General features: G+C 53.6%; 10 protein-coding genes and 3 non-coding genes across 13 annotated transcripts; 7 read left to right on the top strand and 6 right to left on the bottom strand.

The window, feature by feature from the left end:
• Positions 1-390: 390 nt before the first annotated feature.
• Positions 391-480, top strand: ASPACDRAFT_t50. Its single transcript has one exon. It is a non-coding gene; the product is annotated as a tRNA-Asp (tRNA).
• A 133-nt stretch (positions 481-613) lies between these two features.
• Positions 614-2,182, bottom strand: ASPACDRAFT_57576 (sulfatase family protein; the record flags this gene model as incomplete). Its single annotated transcript, XM_020203260.1, has 1 exon — positions 614-2,182. One exon carries the CDS (start codon positions 2,180-2,182, stop codon positions 614-616), a length of 1,569 nt encoding a protein of 522 aa, XP_020060596.1.
• A 765-nt stretch (positions 2,183-2,947) lies between these two features.
• On the bottom strand, positions 2,948-4,037 carry ASPACDRAFT_112707 (uncharacterized protein). Its single transcript, XM_020195662.1, has 2 exons — positions 3,418-4,037; positions 2,948-3,318 (listed from the first exon to the last, which is right to left on the bottom strand). The coding sequence occupies exons 1-2, from the start codon at positions 3,948-3,950 to the stop codon at positions 3,276-3,278; spliced, it is 576 nt and encodes a 191-aa protein (XP_020060595.1). The 5' UTR covers positions 3,951-4,037; the 3' UTR covers positions 2,948-3,275.
• Positions 4,038-4,375: 338 nt separating this feature from the next.
• ASPACDRAFT_39872 (FAD-binding oxidoreductase) lies at positions 4,376-6,215 on the bottom strand (the record flags this gene model as incomplete). Its single annotated transcript, XM_020200666.1, has 5 exons — positions 4,376-4,686; positions 4,750-4,946; positions 4,998-5,328; positions 5,382-5,472; positions 5,535-6,215. 5 exons carry the CDS (start codon positions 6,213-6,215, stop codon positions 4,376-4,378), a joined length of 1,611 nt encoding a protein of 536 aa, XP_020060594.1.
• A 942-nt stretch (positions 6,216-7,157) lies between these two features.
• On the top strand, positions 7,158-7,907 carry ASPACDRAFT_75731 (uncharacterized protein). The gene has a single exon (XM_020204529.1). The coding sequence runs from the start codon at positions 7,200-7,202 to the stop codon at positions 7,539-7,541; it is 342 nt and encodes a 113-aa protein (XP_020060593.1). The 5' UTR covers positions 7,158-7,199; the 3' UTR covers positions 7,542-7,907.
• Positions 7,908-9,644: 1,737 nt separating this feature from the next.
• ASPACDRAFT_112700 (uncharacterized protein) lies at positions 9,645-14,808 on the top strand. Its single transcript, XM_020195661.1, has 3 exons — positions 9,645-10,061; positions 10,138-11,362; positions 11,432-14,808. The coding sequence occupies exons 1-3, from the start codon at positions 10,007-10,009 to the stop codon at positions 14,493-14,495; spliced, it is 4,344 nt and encodes a 1,447-aa protein (XP_020060592.1). The 5' UTR covers positions 9,645-10,006; the 3' UTR covers positions 14,496-14,808.
• Positions 14,809-14,922: 114 nt separating this feature from the next.
• On the bottom strand, positions 14,923-15,036 carry ASPACDRAFT_t49. The gene has a single exon. It is a non-coding gene; the product is annotated as a tRNA-Leu (tRNA).
• Positions 15,037-15,510: 474 nt separating this feature from the next.
• On the bottom strand, positions 15,511-17,297 carry ASPACDRAFT_39869 (type III PLP-dependent enzyme; the record flags this gene model as incomplete). Its single annotated transcript, XM_020200665.1, has 4 exons — positions 15,511-15,704; positions 15,786-16,364; positions 16,600-16,995; positions 17,108-17,297. 4 exons carry the CDS (start codon positions 17,295-17,297, stop codon positions 15,511-15,513), a joined length of 1,359 nt encoding a protein of 452 aa, XP_020060591.1.
• A 1,474-nt stretch (positions 17,298-18,771) lies between these two features.
• ASPACDRAFT_t51 lies at positions 18,772-18,844 on the top strand. Its single transcript has one exon. It is a non-coding gene; the product is annotated as a tRNA-Lys (tRNA).
• Positions 18,845-19,112: 268 nt separating this feature from the next.
• Positions 19,113-20,147, bottom strand: ASPACDRAFT_22017 (phytanoyl-CoA dioxygenase family protein; the record flags this gene model as incomplete). Its single annotated transcript, XM_020199082.1, has 2 exons — positions 19,113-19,886; positions 19,974-20,147. The coding sequence occupies 2 exons, from the start codon at positions 20,145-20,147 to the stop codon at positions 19,113-19,115; spliced, it is 948 nt and encodes a 315-aa protein (XP_020060590.1).
• Positions 20,148-20,447: 300 nt separating this feature from the next.
• On the top strand, positions 20,448-22,526 carry ASPACDRAFT_1878882 (Zn(II)2Cys6 transcription factor; the record flags this gene model as incomplete). The annotated part of the gene is made up of 5 exons (XM_020198147.1): positions 20,448-20,661; positions 20,725-21,512; positions 21,568-21,700; positions 21,854-22,193; positions 22,265-22,526. 5 exons carry the CDS (start codon positions 20,448-20,450, stop codon positions 22,524-22,526), a joined length of 1,737 nt encoding a protein of 578 aa, XP_020060589.1.
• A 385-nt stretch (positions 22,527-22,911) lies between these two features.
• ASPACDRAFT_1878881 (uncharacterized protein) lies at positions 22,912-25,286 on the top strand. Its single transcript, XM_020198146.1, has 7 exons — positions 22,912-23,129; positions 23,197-23,440; positions 23,506-23,595; positions 23,699-23,910; positions 23,970-24,451; positions 24,517-24,745; positions 24,846-25,286. The coding sequence occupies exons 1-7, from the start codon at positions 22,962-22,964 to the stop codon at positions 25,077-25,079; spliced, it is 1,659 nt and encodes a 552-aa protein (XP_020060588.1). The 5' UTR covers positions 22,912-22,961; the 3' UTR covers positions 25,080-25,286.
• A 214-nt stretch (positions 25,287-25,500) lies between these two features.
• Positions 25,501-26,861, top strand: ASPACDRAFT_23094 (heme-dependent oxidative N-demethylase family protein; the record flags this gene model as incomplete). The annotated part of the gene is made up of 4 exons (XM_020199168.1): positions 25,501-25,726; positions 25,782-26,359; positions 26,434-26,532; positions 26,610-26,861. The coding sequence occupies 4 exons, from the start codon at positions 25,501-25,503 to the stop codon at positions 26,859-26,861; spliced, it is 1,155 nt and encodes a 384-aa protein (XP_020060587.1).
• Between the last annotated feature and the right edge of the window lie 209 nt (positions 26,862-27,070).

Here is a 27,070-nt window from a genome sequence, read left to right as displayed (position 1 = left end):
TTTTTTTTTTTTTTTTTTTCTTCGAGAAGTGTAATGGCTATAGAATTCTATTTGCTTTTATAAAGTGCGACGCTTGAGATATGAGTTTCTTGGTTTGGAGGTTTAACATGAGGGGCCTGAGAAGATATATCTTGATTCAGCATGACCGCCATGAAACATCTCGAAAGCATGTATTTGTCACATATCACCTGGCCACGAAAAGACCAGTTGCTTTGATGAAGACCGAGTATTATATGCATTCTTCAGAAGAGATAAGATCGAATATGATAACATCCCGGTAAGATTTTGGCAAATCACTGATCGCTTTATGACGGACATCACAGCAATAGACATCATGCTAATTTGGTGGTAAGATCTGAGAACAAAGAGCATGAAAAAAAACAAGAAACATCCTCGATGGTCTAACGGTCATGATTTCCGCTTGTCAATCCCAGTCGGGAACAAGCGCGGGAGACCTGGGTTCGACTCCCAGTCGGGGAGATTCCTTTTTTGTGATTTGCCGGGCTCAGCATCGATACAAACATCAATTACACAAACATTTTTGTTCTCCGTAGTCGTTCCTCATCCAGAATACAAAACTGGCCAGGGCGAGACCCGTCTACAGCTATGCAGATCACCTGCTTCTCAGCTTATGCTCCGGCTCGTCGCCAATCTCCTCCATCTTCGCTTCCAACAGCCGTGTCATCCTCCCCACCACCTCCCGATACTCCGGTTCATGATAGATATTAAACAGCTCCAAGGGATCCTCCAGACAATCAAACAACTCCCACTCCTTATACTCCTCCCCGCCAGGCCTGGCCCCCTCCACATCCAACGGCTCATTATACCAGTAAATTAGCTTATACCGCTGATCGCGGACCCCATAATGGGCATACGCCTCATGGATGGCATCATTATGCATCCAATACCGATGATAGGCGACCTGCTGCCACCCAGCGGGCGTGTTGCCCCGCAGCACCTCCCGAAAGCTCCTCCCCTGCATATAACTCGGCTGCGCCACCCGCGCAAAGTCCAGAAACGTAGGCGCGAAGTCGACATTGCAGACGATATCCTCGCAGACCGAGCCCGGCGCGATCTCGCGCGGGTACCTAATCAAAAACGGCATCTGGAAGCTCTCCTCGTACATGAACCGCTTGTCGAACCAGCCGTGCTCCCCCAAAAAGAACCCCTGGTCGGAGGTGTACACCACGATCGTGTTCTCGGCCAGCCCGGGCTCGGCGTCCAGCACCTCCAGCAGCCGGCCCACGTTCTCGTCGACGCTGTGGATCGTGCGCAGGTATCGCTGCATATACCGCTGGTACTTGAAGTCGGCGAGCTCGGCGGCCGTCTGGAACGTGAAGACCGTGCCGTCGTCGACGTCCACCAGCCTGAGGCTGCGGATCGCCTCCTCCGTCTCCGGGGCGGGCACCTTCCGCCGGCCGTCGAACATGCGCTCCCCGACCTGCCGGGCCCCGCCGTCGGGCTGCGCCAGCCCCAGATCGAAGTAGGTCATGTCCTCGGCGACGCGCATCTTGGCGATCTGGGCGGCGCGGGCGCGGTGCTTGTACGCGTCCGAGTAGGTCGCGGGCACGCGGATGCGGTCGCGGTACAGGTGCTTGTGGCGCGGGTCGCACTCCCAGCTGCGGTGCGGCGCCTTGTGGTGGCACATGAGGAAGAACGGGCGCGCGCGGTCGCGGTTCCGGATGAACGCGATGCTCTTGTCCGTGATCAGGTCCGTCGCGTACCCTTCCTCCGTGACGCCCGCGGCCGGCGTGTCGGGTCCGATGAACGTGGGGTCGAAGTACTCGCCCTGGCCCCGCAGGATGGACCAGTAGTCGAACCCTGTCGGCTCGTGGGGCTTCCCCTCGCCCAGGTGCCATTTCCCCACCATCGCCGTCTGGTAGCCGCCACTGCTGCGCAGGTGCTTGGCCACATTGGGCAGGTGTTTGTTGATCTTCGAGGCGAGTGTCAGCACCCCGTTGACGTGGTTGTACGTGCCCGTCAGGATCGCCGCGCGCGACGGCGTGCAGATGCTGTTGGTCACGTAGCAGTGGTTAAGGCGCATGCCTTCGTGCGCGAGCCGGTCCAGGTGCGGCGTGTGGTTGATGTTGGCCCCGAAGCAGGAGATGGCCTTCGAGGCGTGGTCGTCGGCCATGATGAAGACGATGTTCGGGGGCGGTGGGGGTTTTTGTCGGATCGTCATTTTGATGGCCGAGGTGTCAACTACTACAGATGAGAAGGTTAGGTGGGAGTGACGGGACGAAGTGCTCTTCAGTTGTGATGGCTGCCAGGATGAGCTGGATTATTTGAGTGGCCAAAGATTCGGAACTGTTCCGATGTCGGGTTGCCCCAGCCCGTGCTTTGCGCAGCGAAAACGTCTTATCTGCGCTTGAGACGCGTGCCCTCGAGTAACAGCATGCATGGCATGGTACTCTGTTTGGGTATAAGGCGGGATGAGCAGTGGGCTGAACCAACGATATGCGAGCAAGGGGTCTGGGGTAATCCGGCTCCACTATGGCGTTATGGCGGCGGATCTCTCGTCCGACACGGGAACTATATCGGTCACCACCGTCTTGAATTGTTCCAAATAGTCAAATAAGCAGATCATCAAGTCTAATAGAACTGATACATACTAGACGTAATGAAAAAAGAGATCCTGCTAGGCCCTTGACTGATTACAGCAGCATTTGTGGCAAATTCACCTATGGAAAGGACTTAACCAAGTCACCCGATATTATAGGTTTCTCTGAAGCCACCTTGAATTGCACACATTTAATCGATTAACCACAAACCAGTAACCTGGAGTAGCACTCTCTTTTGTATGAATTTAAACATTTCCACCTAGAAATGTACACCAACTGCTATGCTTTGCATCAAAGTAGAGAGGTGACCCTCTCGGAAGAGGAGAAGGAGCTTAGAAAGCTGAAACATAGCGTACAGGAAACTTTAATCTGATAGCAATAAGCCTAAATGGATTAGCTTCTTGCTATATATTTGTACTCTATAAATTCCAATACCGCCTAAGAAAACAAACCATCTTTGCGCTAAGCAAAACCAGCAACAATAAATCGCTGTACTGTAGATAAGGTCTGAATCGACCAAAACTATCCTACAACCAACATCATCTACACTACCTCCTCCGCAGCCGGAAAAGGCCCAACATAGCTTTACTGTACCCTGCAGCTGCACCGTCCAAACACCAAACACAGAGTCCCAAACACGTATCTACATCAGAAAATCCCCACAAGCCCTACTCACCCCCCTCCAGCCAACCACCCCACAACAGAATCCACCCTCTAAATCTCCTCCGGCGGTTGCGTAACATGCGTCAATTTATCCCTAATCAGAGAATTAGCCAAGCACACTCAACCATCCCCAGACCCTCAAACACCTCCCAAATCCCCACAGCCACCCCCGGAAAGAAAGGGGAAAACAAACCCATTCAGCTTCTTCACCCACGCCCCGAATCCCTCATGATCATAATCCTTCTCATTCCACATATCCTTATGATACACCACCTTCTCCTGGCCCCCAACAGCTTCCAGCCGCAAACTCACCAGACTATCCACCACCTTGGACGCATGCACCCCGGCCACCGTATACCGCTGGCGCTGCTTCCACACCAGCTCGTCGTCGGGCGACGCCACCACCTCGGTGGCCAGCGTCTCCGACCGCGCGAACAGCTTGGGGATCCCGTACCACTGGCCCGCGATCTTGTAGCGCGTGTCGCAGTAGCTGAGCGGGTCGTCGTAGACGGCTTGCTCGGCGTAGACCTGCATGTCCGAGGCGGAGGCGCTGCCGCCGTATAAATTCAGGATGTGGCGCTGGATGGCTTGGCGGGTTGGGGACAAGGGGAGGGAGGCGTCGGGGTTCGGGGCGTAGGAGGGTTGGTGTGTGGTTGGGTCCAGGGGTGGGGTCGGGTGGGGTTCGACGGCGCGTTGCGCGGGGTGTGGGGTGGTTGTTGATGGCATTTCGGCGGTATCGTTGTTCGAAATGGGGGGGCGGAGGGGAAGAGTGACTGAGATAGAAGGTTACGTATAGGGCTAGATGTTGGAGGAATGCGGATTTGGTGGATATGCTGGCTGGTTTATGTATGGTATTTATGCTTTTGGCCGGAGGGGGGGTGATGTCATGGTTGGATCAAGGGGTTGATTTGGTTCATGAAGTCATTTGAGGGCGGGAGTCGGTCCGCCACATTTTGTGGCTTGCGTTCTCGCATGCAAGGGGTGTATTACAATATGACAGTTTTTGGTGCCGAGTAGCAGTTTGCATGTCGGGTGGTCTATCTACGATGGACAGGATGGTGACTGCTGATGCGAGATAGGGCTTTGAGTTAGGGCAAGAGTCCTCCGAGACAGGCCGCCGAGGGGAAGTTCATTACTGTACAATACAATCTTTACTCTGCTGCTTCATTAAGCGGCCCCCCATTCCAACCTCCTCTGCTCAGCAGCCACCCCCCATTCTGCAGCATCTGGAACACCGCGTCGGGATCATACTTGCGCGCAACCTCACCAAGCCGCCGCACATTTTCCGCGCCGTAACTAGCCAGTGGATCCTGATCGCGCGCCGCATAGTTGGAGTACTTGTACGGGAGGTACACCCCGTGTTCCTTGGCCGCTGCTTCCGCTGCGTCCACGATCGAGCGGATTGCCTGTCGGACTCGGTGTTCATCTTGCGCATGCTTCCAGTCGGCTCGCGCCAGGAACCCTATAACCATGTTAGCCACGTCCAAAGGCACCATAAACCATAGGCGGGGAGAAAAGGACGTACATTGCTGGCCTACCGGCTCCAAGCCCAGTGGACTGTTAGCGGAGACCTGCATCGCCAGCGAGGACATTGGCTGGAAGACGGTGGTCAGAGTCAGCCCCTCGACGTCCTTCAGTGCTTCCACATGCTCTGCGTGGGCTTTCTCGATCGCGCGATAGACCTCCAGGCACGGTCGGCTGGACATGGTGCGGAATTCGTGACTATCCCCCGGGATCAGTATGTGCTGCTGTATGAAAATGAAAAGAGCTTACAGGGTTGGTTCGGCCTCATTGACCGATGCGACAGCCTGCACGAGATCGTACACAGACCGCACCCCGGCGGGGACAAAGGTGGCGACGGAGGGGATGTTGTAAAAAGGCTCGAAGACTGCAGGCCGTTCGATAGGGGCGCAGTAGACGTAGACGACGAGAATGAACTGGTCGGTCGCGTTCCAGATCAGAGTCGCCTTGTTGTCAGTCTCGATGGCTTGGTGGTATTGCATGAGTGCGTCCAGCAGTTGCTCGCTGGCGGTGGGCGGGTAGATCTGAACCTCCGCCCAGATCTGGTTGGGGATGGTTACCATGTCCATCCGAGTGACGATTCCTGAAATTCAGTCAGACGAGTTGATTTGAACCTTGGAGGCTCGAGTCACAAACCATAATTGGGACCGCCTCCTTTCAATGCCCAAAAGAGATCGCTGTTTTCTTGCGCGTTGGCATTCACGATCCGGGAGTCGGCGAGAACGACCTGCGACCGGTAGGGTCAGGGTTGGGGATGAAACAACGAGAAACATCAGATCCCGACCATACCTCGTAGTTGCACACGTTCATTGCGCCCATGCCATACTGACTGTTCTGGAATGATATCCCTCCTCCCAGCAACAAACCCGACACACCCACATCCGGGACGCGGCCGCCGGCCACAACCACACCGTGCGCTTCTAGACTTCGGTAGACGTCCAGCCACCGCAGGCCCACGCCGATCTTGGCAACACCCTTGTCGTCCGACAGTTCGATATGGTTGAAATTACTCAGTGAAATGACCACGCCGCCCTCGTTGCTGGTGAACCCGGGGATCTGCAGCCGGCCTCCACCGCGGATGGAGAACTTCACGTGGAAGAATCGGCACAGAGCCAGCGCAGTCGCAACCTGTGGCGCCGATGACGGAGAGACAATCACTTGGGGCTGAAGCCAGCAATTGGTGGACCTGCGCTGATCGATGAGTGCCCAATCGGGGGATTTGTGGTTAGTTGGTCTGGTGCGGTGCACATACCAAGGCATTCGACGCTGGGACTCGTACCCACTGGCCCCTGGCGCCACGCTGTGGCTGGGGAAGCACAGAGCAAACGCTTGGGACACATAGGACCCTCTTTGCTGGTATTTCTCGGCGTCAGGAATGGCAGTGTACGCCGCGAGAACAGCCTCAAGCTGGCTGTGGCGCTCGACATCTAGCTGGGCAGCAGAGAGGATGGCAGCTGCGGTCGGAGTCATGGTGGCTGCGGCGGGAAAAACTCCGAGGGGGGTGGAGGCGTGTTTAATTCTCCATGCAAAACGTGGGAACAGGGAGACGGAACGAGTTTTAATCAAATCCAGAGTGTCTCGTCTTTCATGCCGAGGCGCCGTTTCCCATAGCCCCCTTGGCAAGTGGGGATTGTCACGGCACGACGTCGACGCTATCCCAGCCGGACCGTCGACGGACCGCAACTAAAACCCAATGCCAGCTCGATATGGACGGGAGGTTTAAATGAAAAGGGAGTTAGGGTCTCACCATTGACCCAGTACGACCCACTGCTGCGATTCCGCAAGCGATCCTTCAGGGCCTTTTGCAGGCTTGCACAAACTCCCTGCCCGTCCGCTCCCCCACGGTTCCCGCTCTGTCTTCTTCGTCTGTTTCTTTTCAACCGTTTGTCGATGTGACTGACCCTCTGGATTCACAATTGCTGGTGAGCATGGAGAGCCTTCTACACCCACGCAGTGATGGCAGCGGCACGTCGCATATGACCATTGCTGTGCGGGTTGTTGTGCTGGCTCTGGCGATTCCCACCACTTTGGTCTGTGTCTTGCGGGTTTGCTCTCCCTCTCCCCAGTTGACCCATCGCAGGACCCAGCCGGCTAAAGTGGTGACAGTTGTACCTGCGCAAGTTCGTGACCAAGCAATTTGGTTTGGATGATTGGCTCGTGCTCATCGGGCTGGTAAGTGATGCAGAGCATCGTCTGTGGCAACCTCAACCAACTGACATTGTCGACAAGATCGGGGTAGATTTGTTTTCGGCGCTGGCATACACAATCACGTACTACGGGCTGGGGGAGCCGCTGCAAGATGTCTCCGCCGACCAGCTCGTGGTCTTTCTCACCGTCAGTGGCCCTCGAATGAAATTGCGATCGTTACTAAAACCCATTCAGCTGGAATATGCCTCGCAGTGCGCCTACCTCGTCATCGCCGCCACCGTGAAAGCCAGTCTTCTCCTCTTCATCATGCGCCTGTTCCCCACCCGATTCGTCCACCTCGTCGGTCGCTGTCTGCTGGGCGTCATCGCCGCCTTCACCCTCTCCGGCACCCTGGCGCTGGTCTTCCAATGCCGGCCCGTGCAGGCGGCGTACGATAAAACCCTCACCCACGCCACCTGCTACACCCCGGAGACCTCCTACGCGATTCTCATGATGCAGGGCGTCGTTATGTTCGTGCTGGACGTGATCATCTTGATCCTGCCCATGAGACCCATCTGGCAACTGCAGATGCCCATGAAGAAGCGGTTGTTGGTGATTGGGCTGTTGTGCATTGGTGTGCCTTACCCCTTTGCGGATCTTATACCCTGAGGCTAAATGATGGACGTGTAGGTTTCACTGCATGCGTAGCGGCACTCGTGCGTTTCTCCACCCTCAAATTCGCCAACGACACGACAAACTTCACCTGTATGTGTCATCCCCCCCCTCCCCCCTTCCCCCTCCCTGCTCTAAGAAGACCGCTGACATGTCAGATTCCGCATCCATGTCCCTGATTTGGATGGAAATCGAGTTCAACCTCGGCCTCATGTCCGGATCATTGTCCTCTCTGCGCAAGTTGTGGAGGCTCCGCTCCCTGATTTCGAAGAGCCAAGACAGCCGGCACGGCGACTCAAGGCAGTCCGCGGCCTTCGACCTGGTTCCGCGGAGCTGGGGCCACCGCGGGATCACGAAGAAGACGGAGATTCTAAGGGTGGTGGAGTCGAATGGAAGTCAGGAGCCGATTGCTGCGTCGTAGATTGTGCGGAGCACAGATGCACACAGTAGTGTACATTCGCAGTTGGGAATGAGGAGTCGTTGGTTGTCAAAAGTCCAGTTGATGTTTTTCGGTCCTTGCGCAAGGATTTGGACCTAGTTAATGATACCCGATGAATTGATATGTCCTCTCGTGTGCTGTCTTCCCCCTTGAATGACCTCACGAGCAAGGGGTGGTTGATAACTGTACCTATGGTTGAATACCTGGCTATGCAGGCTTCATCAACGACAGTTCAATGGAGACTCGTCAATTAATACTTATTAGCATCCCTTGGTGAGCCTGAGTAAGGCTTCACCTTTCTCATCACAGCTCATAATTGGCATGCGCGGAACCGAAGCTCGGAAAAGGTCGTTCCTTGGCACCAAGAACATGTTCTGGTGATTTTCAGTCTGGTTAAGGCGTAGTGAGTTTGTCATTTAAAAAGGAAAAAGAATCGAACATGCAACAAGGGCGCGGCTCGAGCCGCGAGCTGGGAGAAATGGTACACTACGGGCCGAACCCGCACCCTACGGCAGCCCCCCTGCGGGCTCGGCTGGTCGGTAACTGGAGCCTGCCCTCCTTTTGATTCTGCCTGGTCGGACTCACTTAGAACTTTGCTCATTTTGTGAAGGTCCTCGCATAAAGTTTCCCTCTTTTCTTGGTTCCAGACTGTGTGAGTCAGGAAGGTGAGCTGAGCGAGCACAGGTTCAACTCCTCGAATATTCGACAACTGGTGAGCCTCCGGGTCGCGGATTGTACCCAGCAGGCAATTCATACTTTGGCTATTGAGATAATCGCGTGTAAATCCGACGAAGTTCTGCTCCGGAGGCCTGCATCAAGAGGGGGGCCGGCATTCGTGCATCCCATCACCGAGTGGATGCTGCAGTTCCCCGAGGACTTTGTGATATCAATCGAGCAGAGGATGCCCGTTGCGCTGGAATCAAAGTGTATTATTCTCAGAATACATACAACGACAATTGGGCTCGGTGGCTGCAAGAATGTCTCAGTGATAATTAGCAAGGAGGTGGGCAAAAAGACGCCATAACTGAAGGTTGCAGCAAAGATGGACACCAGGTTGTGTTGCTAGGAGATCAAGCGGGGTAATCGATAACTTCACTATGGTTCTCGATGCTTTGTTTAAGAGGTCAAAGCGGAGGCTAGGTATGCTTAGCTGCTCAGCCGCACACTACACGTCACAAATGGCGGCCAATGGCAGATGAAAACAAGGAAGGCTGACAAGTAAGCGCCGTGATAAAACCGCCCCAAATATAGGTCCACGGTATCTGAACTGAGATCCTTGCGGGTAGCCACAAACAACCGTAGAATTCAGCATTTAACCAATCTCTTAAACAGCACAACGGAATATGCCCGGTCACTTCAAGCCAAATGTTTAGTTTCAAGATCCAGCTCCTGAGGCAGTCTTTCAACAGAGTACTTGGTACTGGATTCTTATTAGGTCTGTTGGCTTTATGCGACCGCTCAAATCATCACGCGCAATAACCTATATGATGGTAATTTGGAAAGGGGTCGGACCCACCCACAGCAATGACTCGTGCAGATCGACCAATGAAAAGAATCTTTGGGGCTATCAATCACCTGCAATAGCCTAAATTCAGGAAAAAGGGGACCGATCATGAATGGCCGACCGGAGGAAAAAGCAATGAAGCAATGCTTTTTCCTCTCGCAAGCTTCCAAGATTGTTTGCTTCTCCCACCCCTTTGCAGCGTGTCGAGCCGCAACACAGAACTCAACCACGGGGTAGTTCGCAGAAAAGCACTAGAGATGCAGTTCAGTAGGTAGCTGCGTAGCTCCGTCGCCTCATTCTAAGACCGGACTCTAGTTGGTGGTTGGATGAAACCCCGACTGAACACTATCTCCTTGACTCGCGCGATCTTCGATCAAGGTCTTTCTCCCTCCATAATACAACGATTCACTCCACCTAAGCAACTGCGGTGGAAGGCTTAGTAAGACTTGGATTCTCGTTTGTCAAGCAGACGCAAACCCAATACGCTCGACGCCACCAGGACGGTCCTCGAAGTTCCTTATGAGTGTCCCTGAAAAGGCCCCGAAAAAGGCCGAAGATGAGTACTGGAAGACGGGTAAGGATCAATAGTTCTCGATGTGGTCCGGTGCACGTCAAGGGATAAGTTACTGATAGGATCTGGGTGAATCCAGCGCCCGACCCCGCGACGTACGGTTCGTTCGGTGATCAGGGCTTGACAGCCACTGTGGGGGCGTACGGCTCCCTGCTGCGGATATGCTGTCCTATTCTGAGCTCGGGCGAGCAGAGCCCCGACCAGGTCAACCTAGACGGTAGGGACTCAGACGATAGCGAGCCAGAGGATGGGAATGATCCAGACAAGCAGAACTCTGGTGGTCGTAGCTTGGATGGGGTCTTCCAATCGAAGATCTTGTGTCTCGAACACAGCCGCGAAGAAGCATACTTTGTCTGGGCGCGAGCAAGCCGTCTTGAAAATCACGCCGATGATTTCCACTCCGGGTTCGGGCTGCGGTTGGACGAGAGCATTCAACCGGAGCTATCCACGTTGGACTTCGTCGACAATCGCTGGCCGATCATCAAGTATAAGACGAAGCAAGGCTTCTCCATCACAGTACGGGCTTGGTGTCAGGATGGCATGGTTGTGCAGCAGATGTTGATTGATCGAGGCACCGACGGCCCGGATGCAGTAAAACTGAGTCTGGATATGAATTTCGTCATGCAAGATCTGAATTACATGCAGTGGGCACCAAATATGAACATGTGTGAGGATCAATCAAGCGAGTCTCAGGCCGAGAACTGTCTCTTATTGAAAGGCCAGCATAATGGGGGCTTTAAACAGAGCCAGATCGGCGTGCTTGTGGGATTATTCAAGGACAACGAGAGTCATCCGGTCAGGAACTCTGAGAGGCCCGATTCGAGACCTGGTCACGCAGAGCCCTCGACTACTGAAAGCCGTACTGGCTCTGCAATTCGGACTTTCGGAGGCGATCCCCAGCCCATTGCCTTGGAGCATGTATTCGTCGACCAGGAAATTCAAGTCACGTACACGGCAGCATTTAGGTTGCAAGTGGCCTCATCTGGCGAATGGATCTCACTGGCAATCTCAACAGTGCCTAAGGAGCCGTCACCTAGCTCGGATGGTCAACTAGGCGCATTTGACTCTTATGAGGATAGAGTCAATTGGCATTGCCGTCGCCATCTGGAGCATATTCTATCGGTGTGCAGCATTCCTCTTGATAAGACACCATTGAAGATCGTGAACACACCTACTACCAGCGCTATGAAGCATACCTCAACCGCACAGAAGCTCAATTCCCCCACCCCGGCTCCCGGTAATCGAGGTGTAGCGCTCACCTGTGGCGATACTGGGGATCATAGAGTCAGCATATCAGGAGGCTAGTGAGTTTTCCCCTCCCACCAGTGAAGAGAAAGCAGATCACCGTCGAACACGCTGTCTGACTATATAAGCTTTGCATTCATGTTCATGTTGGAGATGTACAAACTTCTTGAAATGCATCCGAACACCTCCGATCTGTGCGGAAAAATCAAATGGACATGCAAGGATCACCTGGAGTGGGTCTTCAATCTGAAGCCTGAAGCGGCCTCTTCTGCTAATGTTAGGATCGATGGCGAGCTTATCAAAGTGGGTGATAGCAGCACCGACGTCCTGAATGACAATCCTACCATCATGCCGTATCACATCATCAAAGCAACTGAGTACTTGAGGGTGTTTCATGACTTAGAAGACTTTGAATTTGTTTGCAAAAGATTGGGAAACATGTGCAAGGAGTGGTTCCTACAGCTGAATCAGACAAAGAACAGACGGACGCCCACCTGGCAGCACTTCCAGGGCTCCGATGTTCCATACTATCGGCTGGGGGATCATGTGTGGATATGGAAGGCGCTCAAAGGCATCGAGGAAGTCTTGAATTGGATAGAATCTCGGAACCATGACCCGTCAGCCGGTTATATAGAAAGTGCAGTCCTCCATGATTTTTCGAAGCTGCGGGAGCGAATGTTCACCTTGATGGCCGAGAAGCGGGGGAGACGCCAAGCAACCCCCGCAGAAGAGCGCGAGCAAAACATCTATTTCAACTCAGAGGATCTACGAAAAGAGAACATCAAAAGGTTCACAGTCCGAAATGAGGTGTTCAACAAACGCATGCTGAGTGTCACTCGCAGTGCCAGCGAAACGCGGTTTCTGCTCCATTTCCGAGACACCGTGCTGTACTATGGAGCCCTTTGGGGATTCTTCGAAGGGCAGGAAGACCTAATCAAGGCGCTGCTGGAAATTCAGACAAGACACGATGACAGCCTATGTGACGAGATGGAGTGGACCAACCCCCTCCGGTATGGACTGGCTCTATTATGGTCTCGTCATGGATATCGGCTGGCATGGGCGAATTCGGCTGATCAAATGGAGTACCGAGCGAAAAGGGTTCTGCTGGGTTCGTCTTCCACAACTGCCCTGTTTTATGGTCACCTCAACGAGGATAAAAAAGCAACCCTTTTTGAAGCTGAGGAGGATCGGGACTTTCATTTCCATGCCGGATTCGAGATCCCAAACATTCTCTTGCAATCCCTAAACCACAATGTGGCTAAGGCCTTTCCGGCGGAGGGGCAACAAGACCACGAAGCTCGTGATTCTTCAGCCGGTACCACTCAGCAACAGGTCTATCATGATCCAAGACCCTCAAACGATCAAAGCTCTCAGAGTCGATCCGGCACACAACTGGTGCTTGTCCCACTTACCCTACGAAGGCAAAACCCGTACGGGACATATCTCGACGTGAATAAAATCGTGGATGTGCCAGGTGAGTGGCTTTTCAAGGAACCTGATTTCCTTGACTTCACCCCTCCCGATAAGTTGGAAGACAGGAAGTTCATCGTGCAGAATGCTTCGGATGCCCTGAGTCTTAAGAAAGGCGATGCGTCGATCATATGCACAGACATCGGAAATTTGCAGTCTGATAACAGGGAGATCCAGGCCGAAGCAAGACGCCAACGAGTACGATTAAAAGAAACAGGATCATCAGGAATTGTTCTTGACGTTCGCAAAAGCCATAAGGAAAAGCTGATTGGCCAAAAGCGTTCGATTATTTTTATAGAGCAGGTGAAGCTCGACCTCTTCACAAACCATCTACTGAGCAAACGGCGGCTCGATGACAGTAAAAAGCGGGTGGTGTATATCATATCACCCACATGTGAGATGTCTGCCATCTGTTACCTCGCAACCGCTGAACGTGATAGACTTAGCTTCGCGTCTTTCATCCAAAAACATCGCGAGATTCAAACAAGCTCCTTCCATGATGATGTTGTGATAGAGACCAACTCGTGGGTGACCGAATTCCATTGTCGCTTCTTCAGAGCAATCTCCAGGGGTACGTATAATTGGGAAAGATTGCACGCACACAGGCAGCCAAAAAGGGGAGGTGCTACCCCAGGCGAAAGGTACAGCCGACAGTTAGCCTCGAAGTTGTGCCCGCCGCTCGGTAACGGGATGTACCTGGTAGATGATGTTTTCAGTTCGATCATGGTGGGTGATTGGTGTGACCGCCACTGGACTTGTCATGTGTTGGTGGCCTCAACGGCCAGTAACAACCTATTCAAGAAGGATTGGCGCCAGGAAAATCCCAGTTTCACTCAAAGAAAGGTGCTTGAGCTGACTTTACTGAACAATCTGCTGGTCGATTTCCACGAGAGCACCAAGGAGATTCTGCGCAGGGTTGAGCAAGACTCTCGGTCCAGTGCATCGGGTATGACTGAAGAACTGTACTCAACCATGAGCTTCAAGAACAGGAAGCAGGAGCTACTGGATGAAGCATTCCAGGTTCTACGCAGGGTGAAAGACAGTATCAATGGGGTCCGGACGTTGATAGACGACTGGAGGCAGCGGGAGAGTTCTCAGGGGAGAGAAAGGCCCCGTTGGACACGTAGCGACGAGCAAAAGCATGGCAAGGTTCTTCGAAAACAAACCAATGAATTGGCGAAGCATGACCGTGAGATCAATGGCTTGCTCTCGCACGTCGACTTTCTGATCTCCCTGGTGAACAATGAGAAGGCTCTCAGCCAGTCGAGGGATGTTACTCGCTTCACCTACGCCACCGTCTTCTTTCTCCCGGTGGGGCTTGCCGTCAGTATCTTCAGTATGAGCGGGCCGCCGGACCATACAGCCATTCTCGGCATGATGATTACTGCAATCGTCGCTTTGGTGATCACGGTGGCTTTCTTATGGCTTGTCATCAGAGTTCCAACACAAGTATACCCACAGAGTCAGGGCATTGGCTCGCTGGTGAAGGTCTTCCTGGCTAGAAAGGCGGGCGAGTTGGCCCACCTGCTCGGGGTGCAAGACACGAGCAAGCCAACCAATGCCATTCAGGGTTCAGTCGACGAAGTCGACACAGATGAGAAAAAGGCGGCTCAATCTAGCCACCGGAGCATGTTTCGTCGTATATATGATAAGATAGCCGTTTTCTCAGGCTTGAGACATCAACACGCTGTACAGGAGCATGAGGGTGACGGCCAAGCTTAGCAAAGGGTTTCCCATGGGTGATGAAGAATGAGGGATCCCTTGCAAGTGGGTTTACAGGATTTCTTTATGAAGCAATAGTCCTGTCTGCGGCCTGCGGCGTTGATGTCCAGGCTGCGCACTTCACACCACACCATGTGATGCGTTTGTGCTCATATAGCCTGATGTGGCCTGACTTGATCACTCATCGACGTCCTCCGGAAATTTGAATAGCCTGCTGTAAAAAGAACCTTCATAGGCATGAAATTCATTCAGCTCTCCCACCAGTTTCTGACTTCGACAAGAATGAGTCCATATTGGGAGCAACGAGGTAACAGCCAGGAACTCTCTCAGAGAGATTCGGTGGGCAGGCTCTGCATAGAAACAAAAAAGAACTAATAAGTAGGGCAGCCTCACTACCCAAGAAGGCCGACAAAACAACAAAAATCTATGACAAGAGTGGGATTCGAACCCACGCCATCAAACGATGATCAGGAAGCTTTGTAGAAGCTGAATGCTAAGGTAACCTTAACCTGACGCCTTAGACCAACTCGGCCATCTTGCCCGTTGTTGTAGAACGCTCTTATTGTGTGCTTCTATGAGCGGCAAACAATAAAGTGTTCCGCAAGGCGCCTAAACCTGGATAAATTCACATTCACAGCCTAGCACTGAATCAGCAGCCACTTATCTCACGCTAAAATTTTTATTTTCTCTTTGCATTAGGTGGTGATGAAAAGTTCTACAGGTCGATCTTGTATATTTAGAGCCCTTGTACATGCTGTGTTCCATTATACCTACCTTAGAGTAAGTATCCTGTCTACTATTATAGCACGCAGAATGCAGGTAAGGTGCATAAGACAGAATTCCAGACACATTACATAGGCTATCTCAAGATACAATAATACCAAGCCCGCCAGTTTTCCTCTTCCAGCTACGACGCTTCTTCTCTATGTGCAAAACCAACCCGAACCAACGGACACAATCCCTCCATGGTCAATCCTCAATGGTGAACAATCCACCAAGACCCCGCACCACCTCCTCAGGCCTTCAGCTTCCACAATCCGCGTATAGATCCAGGCAAGAACCACTCCAGATACTTCCAAACCTTTCCTGGAGCATCAGCAGCGGCAGTCATTCCCAGCCCTCCCACAGAAGCGAGATAGTCGCTCGCGTATATTACCTCATAGTCATTAGAGAAGCCGTTGAACTGTGTCGCGCTCACCACACTGTACGCTACATCCGCAAACAAACTGCGTCAGCAGCCCCTCGGAAAGCATCAACCAGGAAAAGTAGAGAAAAAAAGAGAGAGCTCACCACCCATCTCCCGAAAAACCAACCAATCCCCGACCTTGACCTCCCCCTCCATCACCACCTCCTTCGCCACACAGTCGATCCCATCGCACGTGGGCCCCCAGATCGAGTACGGATGCAGCCCCGTCGCGCGCTGCTCCAGACTTCCGTTCTCCTCACCTCTCATGGGGACTGGGTCAGGTACGAAGACTTCATTCTCCAGCAAAGCCAACATGAAACTCCCGTACACCCCGTCATTCAGATATAGCATGTCGGGGGTAAGGGATGGGTACGGCTGAGACTCGTCGAGCAACGGCTGCAGCTGCCGCCGCCGCGAGATCACCTTGCAGGCCATTGTGTAGAGGGTGCGAGCGAAGTAGCGACCCGGTTCGGCGATGACGCGCACGGCGGACGAGTCGGGGAAGGCTCCGTCGATCGCACGCGCGAGGGGGCCGGCCATCTCTTCGAAGTTGGTCTCTTGAAAGCCGCCGCCTACATCAAGGATGTCCATGGGTGGTAGGCCGAGGTGGGTTGCGAGATCGAAGACGTGTCGGGCTTGGTGGACGGCTGTTGTGAATGCTGCCGGGTTGCGGGCGCCGGAGCCTGTGGATATAAAGGGGGTTTGTTAGTGGGGTTGATGCGGGTTATAACCCAGGGTAGGTGAATGAATGGTACGTGTATCTGCGCGCTTGTATATGTCTGCGCGTCTGTAAATTTTGTGTACTGCGCACTTGTATGCGCTTATCCGTTTGTCTGTGCACGCGTGTGGGGGTTTTTTGAATATCGCCCGATACCGGCAGATAGAAAAGATCCGAGAAAGAGAAAAAGTATAACATACCAACATGAAAGCTAACCCCCCTCACACAAAGACCCAACTCCTTTGCCCGTCGCAGCAGGGGCTCGGCCGATGCCAGCGGCGCGCCGAACTTATTGCCCAGCTGCGCAGCGGCGGTGTCATCCTGCGCGTAGATCCGGAGCAACAGGTGCATATTTGGAGCGTGAGCCTTCATCTTATCAAGCTCGTCCATATTGTCGAATGTGGTGAGGGAGATGCCCCGAGCAGCGGCCACGCGGATGGCGGAGATGGACTTGCATGGATGCGCGAAGATGATGCGGGAGGGGTCCACGCCCAGGGACAGGACGAGCTCGATCTCCGTCTGAGAGGCGCAGTCAAATCCCAGGCCCAGGTCGGCGAGAAACCGCAGGAAGCGCGCATCCGAGTTGCATTTCACAGCTAGCGGGTCAAAAACCCCTGGTCAGCCTATTCTGTTGCTGCGGTGGGAGGACTGTGTGGGTGCGTGAAAAGGGGGGGGGGGTTGTTTTGTGAAGCAGGGGACGACACTGACCGTAAAAAGGCGCTATATTCGGTAGAGCGCGTTGCCAACGGTTGTAAAGCTTCAAGACTGGCCCTGTGTCGGCCATGAAGAAGGGGCGATCACTCTGTGTGCTGTAGGGGTCTTTGTTGAGTTCTGTGATGCGGTTGGCGATGAGGTGGTCAATGAGTTTCCCCGCGGAGGGGAGCTCGAGGAGGACCATCGTGGATGGAATCAGGGGTGTATGATGTGTATGTGTGATGGTTGATGGGGAAGTCACAGAGAGGAGTCAGATGGTCTATTTTATAATGGCTTGGGCAGGTGGGTTGCCAACAATGAGTGTTCATCTTTTTGCCCAGGCTCACTCAACTTCATACTCGGTGGTTGCCTACACGTAGAGCCTGACCAGGCACCACGCTTGTTTCATCGTCGCCCAAGGTAACAGCTTGCATGTGGTTCATGTGTGGACTAGTCTGAGTGGTCATGGTGTTATGGAGATGTCTCATTGACATTGGACGTAGGGCTGTCTTGAGCTCAGCTCTCTGACACGATATGTGCTTGGCATTAAGCCATCTCGAACACTACCCATTCCTCTTGTTTCAGTGTTTCTGGGGATTTGTTTCAACCTTGGGATGTTATGCTGGCACAGGGCCTTTTGTTGTCAGTGTTTGAGATGCCCAGCTCTTGATGTCCGGCCAGCAAGGATATGCTTCCAATACAAAACACTGTAGTCACATATCTGGACCTGCAGTGGTAACTCAGGACTGAACCCAGACATCTTGCTAGCATACTACAAGATCTACAATTTATCAGCCAACGTCAGTTCGCTACGACAGGATTCTGCATGCTGGCGGCATTTGCGGAAGTTGCGACACCAGCTCTGGGCGACCACGTCCTTCACACACTTTAGGCACAGTGCGAGGAAATACTATAATCAAGGAGGAGAGATAGATCTAGCACGTAATCTGGCAGTATCGAGATGTGGGCAGGTTAGTTTCTTTCGCGTTGTTCGCGATCTGGGCACTTTTTATGTATCAGTATGGCTCATCCTGCATGCATGATCTGTTCTGCAACGCCACATTTTCCTACCGTAAGCGGAGATATCTATGACTGAAGTATCTGCCACGAGTGGACTGGTCACGTTGTCGCCATCGACGGGCATTATGGGCTGCTGGTCATAGATTAACGTAGCGTTGAGCAGCATCGGGGCTGACGTCGGGTAGAAGCTGCATCTCGGGTTGTCAAGTGATGGTGCCCATTACTCGGGCCGCATTCCTTGGAAGTTTGCATTAGCGCTTTTGGCACTTCTGGTCCATCTGTTGCGTAGCGGGATTTGGAGCATTATTCGTAAGCATGGTCATTTATGTTGTCGCCTGTGGAAATGTGGTGGTGGCTGAGTGACCCCAGGCAGATTCTGCCGCAGGGTCAAATATATGTTTAGTTAGTAGGAATGCAATATTTTTACCAAGCAGAACGGACCGCGGGCACAGCCAGTTACGCAATCAGATAAAAGCTCGAGGGTTTTTACAAGGTTACAAACCGCCTGCTCTATTATCATGGCCCTGACTTGGTGGCAAGCAATTTTTTCTTACCTGATACTTACAGGACATTAAGGCAGGCAACAAGCAGAAATAATGCTTCTGTAGGCTCACATTTGATTTATAACGCATTACTATTGTTTGTGCTTCAACAAACAAGCCCGGCTAGCTCAATCGGCAGAGCGTGAGACTCTTAATCTCAAGGTTGCGGGTTCAACCCCCGCGTTGGGCTTTAACTTTTTCTTTTTGTTTCTCTACTCATTACATTATCAATCAAATCTTCCTAGACTGTCTAAAACGTTTCATTGTTTACCCAGTTCAAAATTACCTATAGAATAGTCTTCCGCTTGACTCATGGTAGCTGAAACCCAATTTTACCCTCCGTTGGTCGCATTATTATCCCATTCACTACGCTCGACTGCAACCCTTTGAATCACAACCCAAACCTTCAAAATAATGATAGAATATCAAATTTCCAATCAAACCATGCTACAACCCAGTTAAACGCTAATCACATTCTCCTTCCCCACCCTTTGCTCCTGCGACGGATCAAAATCCCCAAATGCCTCCACCGCCTCTCCGCGCAGATACTGCACCGGCGTCTGGAACCCCACGAACCCAATATTCGGACTCGACAGCCCATACCCCATGACCCGCTGCGCTGCCGGCGACCACGACAGCACCTCCTCCGGCGCATTCGCCAGGTAAACGTTCTCCTCCTGGCGCAGGAACCCGCGCGAGAAGAACATCCCATGCACGATGCGGCGCTCCGTGGCGGTGACATTCGCGCCGCCCGCGTGGTACAGCCCGCCCAGCATGACCCAGCAGTCGGTCACGTCCAGCTCGGCGGCAACCGCCTCGTCGAGCCGGGGCGCCCGGTCGGACCCCCACAGATGACTGCCGGGGATGGCGATGGTGGCGCCGTTTTCCACCGTGGTCCGGACCCCTGGCACCATGAACGCCATCATCACGTCGGAGCCCACCCGGTACCCGTCCGCGGACTGATCCGCGTGGTCGACGTGGTAGTTCTTGTCGTCGCGGTGCAGGCGCTGGGCCTGGGCGCCGGGCCCGATGTCAAAGGTCATCGCGATGGAGCAGATGGCCTCGCTGGTGTAGGTGTGTTTCGTCTCGCCGTAGAAGTTGGAGGTGGTCTTGTCGATGAAGGTGGCGGTTAGGGCTCGGACGAGCGGGTCGACTAGGAAGGTCTCGCGCACGGTCGGGCTGCGGCCCGCTAGGTTGGTGCATCGTCGGGTTTCCGGGGGGAAGAGGTCGCCCTGGAGGTTCTTGTTAGATTGTTTTTGGGATATAGCGATGAAGTACCGGACAAGGGGAGGGGTGTTGATGAAGGAGGTGTGAGGTACCTTCCATGGTTTATCAGCCTCGAGATATGGCTGCACTTCCGCGTTCGCTCTTTGAATGGTCGCTGCATCGGTGAAGTTCTTGATCACACAACAGCCATCTTGGATGATTGCTTGTATGATAGCATTCACGTCTGAGCGGTCGATTCGTTGCACTTGAGGGATCTTGACAGCCATGATGGCTTGGAGATGAGAGTTGTTGTGCCAGAGAGCAAGGCCTTCTCAGGGCCTTCTCAGCGCATATAAACCCATTCCTCCTCCTCAGTTGGCTTCCCATCTTGGATACGTTTAGTTGTGGTTGAATGTTTGTGGCATGTGGAGCCGTGGCTGACTATCTTCCCCGCATCTAAAGTTGGAATCTCGGGCCGCGATAAGAGGTTATCACGGCCATCACCCCGCCCTCCGACCAATCGTCACAGGGAGGATTATCAGCGCTTTTGGGTGCTTGCCCTTCCTCTTCCCGACATCCTCCTCCAAATGGCTACGATACAGGGCTCATGCCATAACTGTCACGCTCGAAAGGTGCGATGCGACCGAAATACACCCCGGTGTTCCTCGTGTCAGATGCGGGGTGTTGATTGCCAGAGACCGGAATCTCCACCGCGGATACTCTGGCTGCGGCCGCGCAATGCTCCTCATGGCGAGGGTGAAGTGGAGGAGTTGCATGCACGGCGGCAGCCTCTATTCACAGGTAAGCTGGCCTGTCTGGTACTTGATGAGATTGTTATGATGTAACAGAGTCTGAATTGCGTAGAATACCAACTCGCTTGCAATGCTGGCGATCTGGTATGCGTCTTGGGAAGCGTCTCGATAGCCGCGGCTCTGAATGAGCTTGACCAACAGGCTGTTGGTTCCCAGAGCGATGAGACCGTGTCCATTGGACCTTTCCGTGCTTTCCGGTTCATGAATGACAAGCCCCCCATTCAACCTGACGGAGGGTCGGACACCAATGCCTTTGGAGGCCTCGACCCGGCAATGTCAGAGGCAATGTATGGACTACCAGATGATGCAATCTCACTCTCCAATATAGCAGCACATATGGATACCTCCAGTCATGCATACTCAGCTTTGAACCCACCCCAGTTCGCATTCCCTTTACACATACCATTCGTACGACGGACACCACAAGACCTGGTCGACTTCACGGCCCCTACCGCCAAGCTCCTCTTGGATCATTACCGCCACACCATTATCAACTACCTGGCCCCAGCGCGTGTCAAGTCCAAGTCCCCCTGGGAGAAAATCTACATCCCCAGCATGCTCGGTGCCATCGGTGAGATCCTTCTCCAAGGGAACAGCAGCAACGCGAGAGTGTCCCTTCTCTTCTCGGTCCTTGCAGTTAGTGCATACAGTCTACATGAAAACACACTGTTAGAAGATGAATGGGGTTGTTATGCAAGCCCCCGCCTCCTCGGGAACACGTATCGTGCGAGAGCTACTGCACGCTTAAAAAGATCCCTACGGGACCTGTCCGCCGGCGGGACAAAGAAAGACAAGTACAAGGATATCCTCATGGCACTGCTGAGTATGGTGACTATTTGTGTATGTCCTAAGGAGCGTGTAAATAGTTTGCAACTGTAATTCTAACCTTTGCCAGATAGTCAGCGGCAACATGAACTACGCAGCACACTACCTGCGCGACATCGAGGAGATCATCCACCGGTACGGAACACGCAAGGTCGGCCGATCGGTGAAAGTGCGCATGCTACACAGTATCTATCTCTACACTCGTGTGTTGACGGAGAGTTCGTGCTTTAAGAACCTGGACTCGGATGCCGTCGCGACGGGCGATAGGGCTGAGAAGCCCTTCGACCCCCTCGCGCACTCACTGCAGATTTCCACGATGGACTACATGGTTGGCCCTGTCTACGTACCTGTTGCAGACAATTGGGTCCGGGACTTGGAGGACTCTGATCCGAAATTCCGGTCCCCTTTTGAGGATATTTACTCTCTACCGCAGTCGCTGTTTGAGCTCATCGCCGCGACAACGCGATTAGCATCCAGTTTGGGAAGATCAACTATGCGCGACTTTTCAGAGCCAGTACATCCGAGTACGCTTCTAGCAAGTGTGAGAATTCTAGAGGCTCGAATTTGCAGTTGGGAGTACGGCACCGAGGACGTCGACGGTGCATCTCCAAGGCCCCCACCGGAGCGCTCTCCGTACCACCTCGTCCAGGCGGTCCACAAAGCCCTGATCATCCACTTCCACCGGGCCATCGGAACGTCAACGCGGTCATCCTTCAATCGTATGTCCGCGACGTGATGCTCCATCTGGTTGCATACGATGACTGCAGACACAGGCTCAATGACCAATCAGCAGATACTTGCTGGCCCGCGTTTATTGCTGGCTGTGAAGCACTGGATCCTCAGCTACAGGGGGAGTTTGCCCGGTGGCTGCATATCGCCGCCCAGACGACGGGGATCCGGATGTACACTGTAGCGCTGGAGGCCATGCGGCAGGTCTGGGAGGCGCGGAGGCGTCCTGGCAAGCAGGATGCGGCCTGGTCCCAGGTGCTGTTCAATTCCAAGAATCGAAGGGTGTTGGTGCTAAGCTGAGAGAGAGAGGGAGCTTCTTGTATGACGAAAGTATCTTGATAAGCCGTCTGTTCTTTTCGTTCTCATTGGTCATCTACGATCGACTTAGCGCAGACGGAGATCAATATGAGAGACAAAATCTGGTCTACAGCGACATGACTGGCCCACTAGGCCGGAACATTCATCATATCTCCGCATTTCCCCTCACGATAAGCAACACCCCTCTCCCCCTTGATTCTTATCACGTGCGGGGAAATCTGCAATTGGCAAGCGACACCGAAATCTAGACGCAGATAGCCTTCTGCCGCGATACGAGATCCTTGCTTTGTCCAGATTGGCCTGATTTTATTCACTTCCCCTGGATTCGGGTGAATAGTATATGAAGGGGTTGCTTCCGATATTCCGGGCTTCAGCCTCGGATGGCTGTCGGCCACACCAACAACAAGATAGGAGAATATGGAGCACGAAGAAAACCATCTTGGGGGTGACAATGTTGCTTCCAGCAAAGTGGATGAGAAACAACTGGATCTGGACCCTGCTCTGTCTATCGCAGAGGGCCAGGTCGATAGCGACGAGACAACCCATGGCAATCTCCATCGCACGTTGAGTCCGCGGATGATCCATGTACGCATATTCTTCCCATCCAGGGCTACCCCAGTAAGCCGCATCACTTACATCATGGACTGCATAGGTGATCTCCCTGGGTTCCAGTATCGGAAGCGGGCTCTTCATCGCGACGGGCAAAGCCCTAGCGGAGGGCGGCCCCGGCAACATGTTCCTGGGTTACCTCGTGGTCTGCCTCGGGGTCTGGGCCAACCTGCAGACGTTGACAGAGATGACGGTCGCGTTTCCGACCTCGGGGAATTATATCGACTATGCGGATCGGTGGGTGGATCCGGCGTTGGCGTTCGGGGCTGGGTTCGCCGAGTGGCTTGGTGAGTTGCTGTCTTCGCTGTGGGTATGGGGCGTGGAGATGGGCTGATTGTGCCGGTCTGCATAGGGTGGACCTCGGTGTTTGCGTCCGAGGGGACGTTTCTGGTTATCCTGGTGAATTTCTGGGCGGGAGATGTGGTGCCGGAGGCTGCCTTGCGTGAGTCTGTTCTACTTCCTTGCCTGCTCATGGGGACCTCTTCTTTTCTATCGATTGATTTGTCTTGTTTTGAGGATGATGTGGCTGATGGCCTTATACACAGTCACCATCTTCTTGGTAGTCTGTTTTGTGGTATTCCTCGTGCCAAACAGCTTCTTCGGCTGGCTTGAATACATTGGGTCACTGGTCAAGGCTTTCTTGTTCGTCTTCATCACGATCATCTCGCTGGCCATCATCGGCGGCGCGGGTCCGACAGGATACGTACGGGACGGCAGCACCTGGACCGATCTGCCCGCCTTCAAGAACAGCTTCGGAGTACTTCATCCCCCAAAATGTCTTTTCTTTGCTTATACAATCCTAACCATACCATATAGGGCTTCTCCAACGCCGCTTTGCTCGCCATCTGGGCCATCGGCGATCAAGTCTTCATCGGGGTCATGGCCGGCGAGGCCGAATCCCCGCGCTACTCCATGGCGCACGCATCCAACCTCATCCCCTGGCGCGTCGCCGTGTTCTATCTGGTGTCCGTCGTACTGGTCTCCCTGATCGTGCCGTCCACCGACTCCCGCCTGCTGGGTGGCTCGAGCGTGGCCTCGTCGCCGTTTGTCATCGCCGTTCAGGACGCCGGCATCCCCGGTATCCCAGACCTGATCAACGCGTGCATGATCATCGGCATTCTGGCGATTGCGCTGGAGTGTATCTTCCTGCCGTCGCGGATTCTCCGCACCATGTCTCTCCAGGGACTGTTGCCCGCTTTTGTGGCGCAGGTGGATAAGAAGGGTCGGCCGAGGTGGGCGCTGGCCATCACCGCGGTCGCGGGCGTGGCTCTGACGTATATGAGTTTGAGCGGTATGCCGTCCACATTGTCTTTCTGTGCATTCTCATTGTATGCTGACCATGCGTATAGCCGGCGGCACGGAGGTTCTTAACTGGGCTGATCGCCATCACCAGCGCCTCCTTCTTTACCAACTGGGCGATCATCGCGGTCACCTCGTTTCGCTTCCGGGCTGCGATGCGAGCACAGCAGAGTCCACTGTTCGAGACTCCATATGCGTGGCAGTCGCTATTGTGGCCTCTCGCCCCCGTGACCAGTCTTGCGGTCTCAAGCGTGTTGTTGGTCTGTCTTCTTTACACGAGCATCAAGCCGGTGGTGAGTTTTCGTCCCCCGTCGTCTTTTCATTATTCCTCGGGAAGGTCAAGGTTACGCAGAGATTATCGCTAAACCGGGCCTTAAATATACGATATAACAGAGCGGAGGCGGCTTTACAGCGTACAGCTTTTTCTCAGCTACGATCGGATTGATCCTCATCGTGGTATTTACCATCGCCTACAAGATCCTTCGACGGACACCTTGGAGGGACCCTGCGACGGCGGATCTGGTTACCGGTCTTCGGGAACTGAGTACAGAGGAGTTGCGGATGTTGGATACTTACTATGGACGACCGCTGTGGCGGAGGCTGGGGACTTATCTGCGAGTCTGGTGAGGAGGCAGGACCGCAGGGATCGAGGAGTGGCTTCATATGGGCGATGTTAGAGTATGCAGCTACCTCGGCGACATGAGCCAATCATCTTCCCGCACCGACACCGAGCATGAATGTACGCCTGCACATGGGCACCACAACCATCACTGCTCTTTCAGTGCCGATGACGGTGGCTCATTAGTCTCCATTCGGTGTAAGAATGCGTTATCATGCAGGCTTGATAACAGGGTGTGATGTAGTCTTATGAGGGGGAGTTTCCCCGCATCTTCATATCACTTATCATCAGAGTCCAATGTAAATACCAGCCTCTTCCCGGGGAACCATCGCAACAGTGTTGAAACAGCTCACATCATTTGCTTGTCCATCTGAGTACAGTGTATACGACCTATATTCGATGAACATGGCAACCGCCGACCCCTTCTCAATGCCTTTTATTCACTTCGTCACCGCCCACTGGCCATATCTCAGCGCAGGCCTACTCCTACTCTGCGCACTACATCTTGTTCGAAGAAGAAGCCCAGCTCCAACATATGATGACCCCAAGAAGAATCTCTCAACACCTCGAATCGACCCCCTCGTTGACTTTGACTGGACCAAAACCGAACCTCTCGTCCTCCGGCCCTTCAAACCCCGCTACCACATTACAATGGGTAGACCCCATCCTCAATTGCCCTCTAGCCTAAACAACCATTAATCAAAGACCAGGAATCGAAACCACCACCCTCTCCGAGATAGTCCAAATTGACAAACACTACCTCTCGCGCATCCAGCTCCGCACCGCCCTCATCCAACACAAGAAAACCGCCGTGCTGGGCACGACCCCGCGCGCCGTCCCCGCCGTCCGCGAGCTCTACAACTTTTTGGTCAATGACTACCTCCCGCAGCGATACGGGGCTATCTTCCACCGCCTCCCACCATCCCCAAACCACCCAGAATCAATCACCAACACCATCACCGGAGAAACCATCCCCTGCACACCCCCCACAGACCCCGAAGAAGCCCTCGCCATCATCGGCCGCCAAGTCGAGGAGGACCTTTTGCTGCTTCTCCCTCCCGCACCCACCACCGGGCCAAAAACGGAACCCCACCCGGACGAAAAAAAGCAGATGTCGCTCGAGGCGTTCATCGGCTGCTTCCCGAACGGCTTCAGCTGGGCGGATAAATTCACCAAATCGTTGGCGGCGATCCACGTCCCCGTGCCGGATTACACAGCCAAGTTGAGGGGGAGTATGGATCGGTATCTGGGGAGGTTGGCGGTGGGGACTGTTGTTAAGCGGGCGAATGTATGTCTTTCCTGCCTTTACTCTTGATTTTCTTTGGTGGGGTAGGATGGTATTTGCTAATCCGGGGATGAAAGTGGACCGTGTCCGTGGACGGGGAGCTGCATGCCGCCGACAGTATGCATTTGTACGAGGGGGAGACGGTGGAGGAGGTGAAGGTGTTGGATGCTGAGAAGGTTTGTCTTTTTGCCCTTTGCTCCCGGTGGAGGAGGCGGATTGGAAAGGAAATGTCGATGGCTGATGAAGGTTCTAGGCTCGATTACGGTGCGAGAGACAGGTGCTCTTCCGGCTGCCCAGCTCCAACGCGGTGGTGTTTGTGGTCCGCACGTATATGTATCCCTTGCAGGAGATCAAGGAGGAAGGCAATGGGCCAAGAATGGTGGAGGCCATCGCCGGGCTGAAGGCGGGCAGCTCGCCGGGGTTCCATTTCTACAAGCGCGCGGCCGTCTGGCAGAGGGCCGTGAGTGAGTTCTTGGTTGGGAAGGGCGAGGGGAGTGCAGAGTAGGAGATATACCGGGTTGCTGAGTGTTTTGTACTGGTCTACTGAAGTGCTTGTCAACTATATTCTTCGCGGACAGGTTTCACTGAAAAACGAGATCCGTAGAATACTCCCAGAGAAATCTAAGACAGTCACGAGACTCCATCTACCCTAACATCAAGACAACATCACCCCATTATTTACTTAACCTCCCCCACAAACTCTCAATAACCCCC

The sequence above is a fragment of the Aspergillus aculeatus genome (assembly GCF_001890905.1).
Source record: "Aspergillus aculeatus ATCC 16872 unplaced genomic scaffold ASPACscaffold_2, whole genome shotgun sequence".
NCBI lineage: Eukaryota > Fungi > Ascomycota > Eurotiomycetes > Eurotiales > Aspergillaceae > Aspergillus > Aspergillus aculeatus.
This window is presented reverse-complemented; position numbering and strand designations above follow the sequence as displayed.